The sequence below is a fragment of the Hemibagrus wyckioides genome, linkage group LG09 (genome assembly GCF_019097595.1).
Source record: "Hemibagrus wyckioides isolate EC202008001 linkage group LG09, SWU_Hwy_1.0, whole genome shotgun sequence".
NCBI classification, from domain to species: domain Eukaryota; kingdom Metazoa; phylum Chordata; class Actinopteri; order Siluriformes; family Bagridae; genus Hemibagrus; species Hemibagrus wyckioides.
The window spans coordinates 25,523,759-25,532,730 of record NC_080718.1 but is presented as its reverse complement, the minus strand read 5'-3'; the positions used below and the strand labels follow the sequence as shown (position 1 = coordinate 25,532,730).

Sequence of the window (8,972 nt, the reverse complement as noted above, 5' to 3'; positions counted from 1 at the left end):
GCTTATCTCAGCCGTCATCGGGCATCAAGGCAGGATACACCCTGGAAAAGAATGAAAGTAACATATTTGTTCCAAAACAAAAACAGAAACGTTAAAGCAGGTACAGAGCAAGGAATTTAGGATCTAGTAGCTCATTTATACATTTAACATACAATCAAAAGTAGTACTATAAACTAAAAAAACGCATTTAAATCGCAAACATCCTTATATATACCAGTATAATTTAGCTTTAACAAATCCAAGATTTCAAATCCTTGTACTGAGAAATGTTGTCAGTCCCATAAGTTTCCATTTATGCCGTTTGCCATTGGATGGGTGTTAAGATGCCATACATAAAGGCGGTGCTGGTAAGAAAATGCTCAGTCACATGATTAAACTGGTATTTTTGCATGGTTTCTTGCTTGATCCACAGCCTGAATCTTAAAGAGGTACGAAAAATTGAAAAGGATTTCTATACTACTAACTATATGTATACAATTTAACATATACTTTATATTTGTTATTAATTTATGTTCTTAATTTTTTACATATATATATATATATATATATATATATATATATATTCTCTTCATGTATAAACAGCTTATTTTTCATGATCATCTCTGAAAGTAAAACAAAGTGATTCTTAGGAAATTAGTTCAACAAATAAACTAGGTGATTTTATACTACTTTGTGGGGTTTTTTTAAGAGTATCTATTATGGAAAACATACATTCTGAAAAGGATTATAGCAATAAAATGGGGGTTTGTTTCAATATTAACAAATGCTTGTTATATCTGTCTCATCTAGCCATATTTTATATACACACTGTAAAAAATAAAAAAAAAACTGCTAAATTTACGGAGAAATCCTGGGAGGTGCCAAAACTTTACCAAAGGCTTTTCTGTTCTTGGAGTCTGGTCAGTAGGTGACTGTGAACTGGAATCAGGTGAAGAATAGTGTCCATAATGTATGTCTGGGTTTAAGATTCTTGGATCCTTTTTTATACTTCAAAATTTTGTGGTCTGTAAGTACTCGAGACAGATGACGTGCTCCCTCCAGCTAATGTCTCCATTCCTCCAATGCCTTTGATAGACAGTAGCTTTCGGGTTCCGAGGTTAGAGTTGGACTCTGCTGGGAGATGATAAGCAGGGTGATTTCCTCAGTGTGAACTAGTCCTATCTGCATGGTGAAGGGAAGCGTTTGGTGGGTGATAAAAAGTATGGTAGTAACATTTATTGCTATAATAAATGTGGTTTTTGAAAACAGAAAAAACAAAAACAACATTGTTTATTTACAGTAATGTACAGTAACAGCATAAAAATGGTATTGCTGTACCATATACTGTACATGCACACACATTTTAATATAAGTGCATTTAATATAAGATATTTGAATGAAATAGGTCACGAAAGCACCGCGGCAATGCTGTACAGGAAAAAAAATAACAATATGAAAGTCTATGGTGATTTGATGTTTAACATAACAGAGGTCTGATAAGCCAAATGATCACATTGGTGGAAGACGAAACCAAATAAAATTAGAAAAGAAAAGCACCATCTGAATCTATACAAAAGAAATAATAGGTAATACAGAAGGGGAAAAAAGAATTAACCTTCAACTACTCACTTGTATAAATGAGATAAATGTAAGATAAGGGTGTCTGCCAAAACACCTGTCAGTCACATGTTCCAATATTTATGAACACTACAAAATGAGCCAGTATAAAACCGCTAATTTGGGAAACAAAAAACACAATGGTGCTGTGCTGTTAATGAGTTTTAAAACAAACAGAATGGTTCTTTAAAGGGTTCTAGAGTTTATTGTACTGTGTATCTTGTTTATACTGCATATAGTATCATACACTATATTGCCAAAAGTATTCGCTCACCTGCCTTGACTCGCATATGAACTTAAGTGACATCCCATTCCTAATCCATAGGGTTCAATATGACGTCAGTCCACCCTTTGCAGCTATAACAGCTTCAACTCTTCTGGGAAGGCTGTCCACAAGGTTTGGGAGTGTGTTTATGGGAATTTTTGACCATTCTTCCAGAAGCGCATTTGTGAGGTCACACACTGATGTTGGACGAGAAGGCCTGGCTCTCAGTCTCCACTCTAATTCATCCCAAAGGTGTTCTATCGGGTTGAGGTCAGGACTCTGTGCAGGCCAGTCAAGTTCATCCACACCAGACTCTGTCATCCATGTCTTTATGGACCTTGCTTTGTGCACTGGTGCACAGTCATGTTGGAAGAGGAAGGGGCCAGCTCCAAACTGTTCCCACAAAGTTGGGAGCATGGAATTGTCCAAAATGTCTTGGTATGCTGAAGCATTCAGAGTTCCTTTCACTGGAACTAAGGGGCCAAGCCCAGCTCCTGAAAAACAACCCCACACCATAATCCCCCCTCCACCAAACTTTACACTTGGCACAATGCAGTCAGACAAGTACCGTTCTCCTGGCAACCGCCAAACCCAGACTCGTCCATCAGATTGGCAGATGGAGAAGCACGATTCGTCACTCCAGAGAACGCGTCTCCACTGCTCTAGAGTCCAGTGGCGGCGTGCTTTACACCACTGCATCCGACGCTTTGCATTGCACTTGGTGATGTATGTCTTGGATGCAGCTGCTCGGCCATGGAAACCCATTCCATGAAGCTCTCTGCGCACTGTTCTTGAGCTAATCTGAAGGCCACATGAAGTTTGGAGGTCTGTAGCGATTGACTCTGCAGAAAGTTGGCGACCTCTTCGCACTATGCGCCTCAGCATCCGCTGACCCCGCTCCGTCAGTTTACGTGGCCTACCACTTTGTGGCTGAGTTGCTGTCGTTCCCAAACACTTCCACGTTCTTATAATACAGCTGACAGTTGACTGTGGAAGATTTAGGAGCGAGGAAATTTCACGACTGGATTTGTTGCACAGGTGGCATCCTATCACAGTTCCACGCTGGAATTCACTGAGCTCCTGAGAGCGACCCATTCTTTCACAAATGTTTGTAAAAACAGTCTGCATGCCTAGGTGCTTGATTTTATACACCTGTGGCCATGGAAGTGATTGGAACACCTGATTCTGATTATTTGGATGGGTGAGCGAATACTTTTGGCAATATAGTGTATATCTCTGTTAACTTAAACTAGAGGCAGAATTCACATGGAAAAATGAAGCGCATCTTCACAGGACAGCACTTGAGTTTATGGAGACTGACAAAGCAAGTGACTCCTCAGGATCACATAATGAAGTACTTAATGAAGAAGATCCCACCCTACCCACGTCCAGTTGAATTTTGGGTTTCAGACGTAACCCATGTTACTGAGGAGACAGGATTCAGGGGGATACTGAAGTCCGAGCAGTTCAGACCTCCTAACAGTGAGTTCTCATGGTGGGCCTTAAAAATTAAAAAAGGGGAAATAAGATCAGCAGAGAAACGTTATATGAAGAGTAACGTCTCAAATACGGCACAAGAGCTGAAGGAACAAAAGCCGTTTTTGGAGAAGTTCACCACATCACCTCTCTTCAAACTAAAGAAATCTCGCTACGGCAATTATCGCTTCACGTTTCCCCTCACTGATCTGATGCAGTGGTACAAAGAACAGAACTGTGGAGGAGAAGACCCGGTTCTCAGGGTGTACGAGACCGTCACCTACAGACAACAGATTGTGTACACCGTGCTGATTCACAGTCCTGAGGATAACCAGCGTTTTGGAGAATATCCGCTTCTTGAGGCGAGTGAGTGGGTTCAGTATCAGGATGGGAAGATCATCTGGAAAGCACAAGCCATTTGTGAAACCCACCGGTATCAGTTCATTTCAGGAGAAGTACAAAGGCTGAATAGTCATCTGTTTTATGTCTGGGATCTGGTCAGTTTAGTCTTTTACTTGCCAAAAGGTACTAAACATTTTAAGACCCTGAAAATCCCCAGAGAATGCCTTATAGAAGCTCTTGTGGCCTGTAAACTTGACAGTATAGATCTTTCAAGGTACCAAGGTCCTAAAAACAAAAATGAACGCTTCTGGGAAGCAAAGCTGAACGTGAGTGAGTTGAAACGGGAGTTTGAAAAGAGAAGGAAGTAAAAGAGAGCAAAGAAGAAGATAATATAAAAATGGAGGTAGACACATGATTGTTAATGATTCGAAGTTGCAGTTAGATAAGAAAAAGGATGAAGATCAAGCGAAATGTGTTTAGAAAGTTAATTATGTGAAATATTCAATATATAATTCTTATAAATTATCTATCACTATCACAATGTAATATGATGTAAAAGTGTAATATTTTTAAGTCATTTTAATTGTGAAAAATAAATTATTTTAATTGTAAAAAAAATGATCAGATGATTTGAAAAGTATGTCATTTGTAAGGTCTATACTTGATTGAATATATTTAAACAGATGATGTAATCTATTTTTTATTAAAGAAGAATTTTAAAAATTAATTTTAAATGATGAACATTATGTGTGTGTTAATTTTGTTCACTTAACGACCTTTGTAGACACCCCATCTAACACGACATTTATAAACTAACCTACAACAAACCTTCATTTTTTTATCCTGTTTGTCAGATTTACAGAATTCAGCTGAAATGTTTTCACAGAGCACTACACACTAGTATGTAATACATCACCTCCATACTCAGAAACCCATATTCAGGACTGTGGAGGAAATGATCTGGGTATCAGAGTGTACAAGACCTCTTCTTCTTCTTCTTCTTCTTCTTCTTCTTCTTTCGGCTTTTCCCTTCAGGGGTCACCACAACTCCTCAACACTTGCACCCACTAGCTTCATATCCTCATTTATTATCTCCATATACCTCCTCTTTGTCCTTCCTCTTTGCCTCCTGCCTGGCAGCTCCATGTCCAACATTCTCCTACCAATATACTCACTCTCACTCCTCTGAACATGTCCAAACCATCTTAATCTGTCCTCCCTAACTCTGTCCCCCAAACGTCCAACATGAGCCGTCCCTCTGATGTACTCGTTCCTAATCTTGTCCAACCGTCTCACTCCCAAAGAGAACCTCAACATCTTCAGCTCTGCTACCTCCAGCTCTGACTCCTGTCTCTTCCTCAGTGACACTGCCTCTTAAAAATACAGCATGGCGGGTCTCACCACCGCCTTGTACACCTTCCCCTTGATTTCCACTGTGTGATTTCACACAGAGTGTACAAGACCTAACATAACATAACTGTGCATTAACACCTGCAAAAAAAATATCATTATTATTTATTTTTATAATTTTTTTAAATACATTGCAGCAGAATATGCTGTTTAGCCACAACTTTTGCATACATTATATCATATAATCTGATGTAAGCATCAAGATTTTTTGTGTGTGCCATTACTTCAAAAAATTGTACCTCATTATCATTACAGACTAATTCACCCATCAGCTTTATTTCATGTACTTGATGTGATCTGTAAATATTGGGATGCAGGATCCATGTGCAGATTAAACAAACCGTTTAATAAACACAACAGTATAAATCCAGAGACAGAAGCAGGGTCAGTAAAAAAGGCACAATGTCCAGGAAACCAGAAGAAACAGTCTGTGAGGCAAACAAATCCAAAGGGGCAAGGCAAACAACAAAAGCCAGATGGAAGAGGCAAAACAGGTCATATGCTGGAAAACACTAAAGTGAAATAAGAACGGTTTGGTGTGCAGATGAACTGATGATACATCGCGACAAGATATATTTAGGCAGTGATATTTAAGCTCGCTAAACAGGAATATCCCACCGAATCAGGGCAACAATCACTGATGATGGCAGGATGGTTTCAGGATTCCACCAGTGGCGGACTGTCAGGGCCAGCAAGGCCTTCTCTGCTGACCTAAACAGCAGTGATCTGAATCACTGACTTGCATTTTATATATATTTTTCCATGAATGTGTATTAAACTATTCCCAATAGTCTATGCTCTACATCTCATAGCTTTTCTCTCGGTTGCGCTGCTTCCAGTAGTGTATATTTATGAGAAGAGTATTTATCCAATCATATTTCAGCTAGTGGCTGACATCATGTGTTCCCAGAGTGAAAATCTGCCTCAAGGCCTTCAGAATTAAAAGTGCAGGTGCCCATAGCTTAAAATAAGTGGCAATGAAATTGTTACCTTAACCAATCAGATTTCGAGTTGGCGTCACTGGGGCCATCTAGCAGGCATACGATTATGTCAGCAATTTCCCATCCTTTGATTGGATAATTGGAGTAGTCAGAGGCAGCGACCCGCCCATATACAGTGTTTCTATATTCACTGCGTCTCTTTTCGGATGGAGATTGCTGGAGATTGCAGTTTGCTGCATACGGCATCAAGAATCTCTTTTTTGAGAAAAGTAACCATAAAAAAATTGACTGTTTCTTGTCAGGTGTAAAATACTGTAGCCTAATTTCTTTTTTTACTTTTTATTTAATGGTTGATTAGTATCTATTGCCGTGGCATCCAGGGGCGATTCTAGAATTTTCATTTAAGGGGGGCTCAGCCCCCAATGAGGGTATAATAGTAAAGAAATTAAATAAATAAATAAATAAAATAAAATAAAGGTTTGACTAACAGGGTAGGATGGTAAACCTATTGCAGCATTCCACTGTATTACATAGATGTGTATAACATTTGAGTACAACAAGCCAGATACAAGTCTTCCTGATCTCACACACACACACACACACACACACACACACTTGTCCTCTGATCCTCGCTCTGTGACGCTGCGGTCTGTGGATTGAAGAACGCGTTGAAAGACGGGGAGGAGCCGAGAGTCTGCCGGAGTTTTCATATGAAATTTAAAGGGGACTGAGGAGATCAGGAATTTGTGTACAGTTTATGGAGAATCGCAGAATTTTAGGAGGGCTGAGTAGAAAATTGCCTAGCGACGCTCATGGTGGCATCATAATGATGGTATAGAGGTGGATTAATTCAGGAAGGACACCAGTGAAGGCCTAGGTGTGAAATGTACAGCCCGTCACTGGGTTCCACATGTACGGGGTTATGGCGGTGTGATAGTGCATCGACTTTGCTGTTCTTGGAGTCTGGTCAGTAGGTGACTGTGAACTGGAATCGGATGAAGAATAGTGTGCATCATGTATGTCTGGGTTTAAGATTCTTGGATCCTTTTTTATACTTCAAAATTTTGTGGTCTGTAAGTACTTGAGACAGATGACGTGCTCCCTCCAGCTAATGTCTCCATTCCTCCAGTGCCTTTTATAGACAGTAGCTTTCGGTTTCCGCCGTCAGACTTGGACTCTGCTGGGGTTAGTGTTCTTGAAAAGAAGGCACAGGGATGGAGTTTCCCCTTGTTCTCTGTGGCGTTGAGAAAGAACTGCGCTTATTCCACAGCATGATAGATAAATAGACACTTTGGACTGTGGGAGGAAACCTACCAAGCACAGGGAGAACATGCAAACTCCATATGCCTAATATGTAAATATGTAAATCAATAAATAAGACTATGTCAGAATGTGCATAGAAAAGTATGTGCAAGTTGTATTTAAAGCAGATAAAGTATTCACGCTCCTTAGGTCAGGTTTTGTAAATATCCATGCTTCTCAGAGCTTCTCCAGGGCTGATGGTACCAGTTGTAGGGTGTGGGGGTGCTATATGGTGATGGAGTTAAGCCCCTGGTAATCATATGCATAGTCATAGTCCACTGTCTTTCTTTTCAATGAAGAATAACCCTGATTCTGCTGGTGATGTGGAAGATCAGATAAAGCCCGCAGCCAGAGCCTCAACAATATATTCCTCCATGGCTTGTGTCTCAAGGTTGGATAGTGGGTATATTAGACTCTGGGGGGGAAGGGGGGGTATTCTATAATAGGTCAATAACTTGGTGGCACGTTCTTTACTGAAGATCCCCTTCAGATAATGGTATTCCCTGGGCATCATGCTCCTGGTGATGTTCGGACTGTCCCCCATGGTAGTGTGGCAGGGCATGTGTAGAACCCTTTTGAGGCAATGAAGTTGGCAGTGGGGGGACCAGTGACTGATTTCTTTCTTGGACCAGGAAATTTGCGGATTGTGGTTAGCCAATGAAAGCATAGAATGATTTGGTTAGCTGGGGAGGAGGTGACAAGCAGCATGATTTCCTCAGTGTAAAATAGTCCTATATGCATGGTGAGGGGGAGTGTTTGGTGGGTCATGAGCTCGTCACCAATGGATTGGTTGTCCACCCTCGTGATTTTCAGGTGAATTGTGAGGGCTTAAGAGTTGTAAATCCTGGACTAGGTGTTAACAGCTGAGCTGAGCGAGAACTAGTAATTGTAAACAGAGGGGATAATGGTTCATGCTCGCCTTAGCTGATCGAGGGGTGGTTTTCTCTGGTCATCTGGCACATTGGTGACCTGCTTGGTCACAACAGAACCAAACCGGTAGCATTGTCGATGTTACAGATGAGGTTATCAATGTGGATGGTGGGGGTGATATACTGGGCCAGGGTTGGATTTTCATCTCAGCAGAAGAGCTCCGTTTTGAGAGAATGGGTGAGTCCATCCGGAAAAATGGCTTTAAGGGCGGCATTGTTCCAGCCACTTTGGCCTGCCAGGGTTCGGAATGTTACGCCATATTCAGCCGCAGTCTGGGAGCTTTGGCAGAGCTGGAGAAATTGATCAGAAACATTGTGGCCCCCCACAGGATATTCAAAAACCTCGGAAAGTAATTGGGTGAAATGATCTATTCCAGATGGCTGTGGCACAGTCCAAGGCTTTGCCTGTGAGTAACATCAACAAGAATGGTTGGGATGCAGGATCCATGTGCGGATTAAACAAACTGTTTTATAAACACAACAGTATGAATCCAAATCGTGAGACAGAAGTAGGGTTGGTAAAAAAGGCACAATGTTCAGGAACCAGAAGAAACATTCAAACAAATCCAAAGGTGCAAGGCAAAAAACAACAACCAAATGAAACAGGCAAAACAGATCATACACAAAAAAACACTATCTACTTACTGACATTTTTGGGAGGTGGGAGGAAACTGAAGGTCCTCAAAGAAATCCAAATAAACACAGGGAGAA

At 40.7% G+C, this 8,972-nt stretch overlaps 1 protein-coding gene across 1 annotated transcript; it reads left to right on the top strand.

Moving 5' to 3' along the window:
• Positions 1 to 276: 276 nt before the first annotated feature.
• On the top strand, positions 277 to 4,215 carry LOC131359100 (uncharacterized). Its single transcript, XM_058398677.1, has 2 exons — positions 277 to 428; positions 3,115 to 4,215. Exons 1-2 carry the CDS (start codon positions 390 to 392, stop codon positions 4,045 to 4,047), a joined length of 972 nt encoding a protein of 323 aa, XP_058254660.1. The 5' UTR covers positions 277 to 389; the 3' UTR covers positions 4,048 to 4,215.
• The last annotated feature ends 4,757 nt before the right edge of the window (positions 4,216 to 8,972 follow it).

What these genes read in the sequence shown, in the direction of transcription:
- LOC131359100 (XM_058398677.1), top strand. Translation starts at nt 390, where the DNA reads ATGGTTTCTTGCTTGATCCACAGCCTGAATCTTAAAGAG. An exon ending in ACAGCCTGAATCTTAAAGAG is followed by an intron (nt 429 to 3,114) that starts GTACGAAAAATT and finishes AACTTAAACTAG; the next exon opens with AGGCAGAATTCACATGGAAA.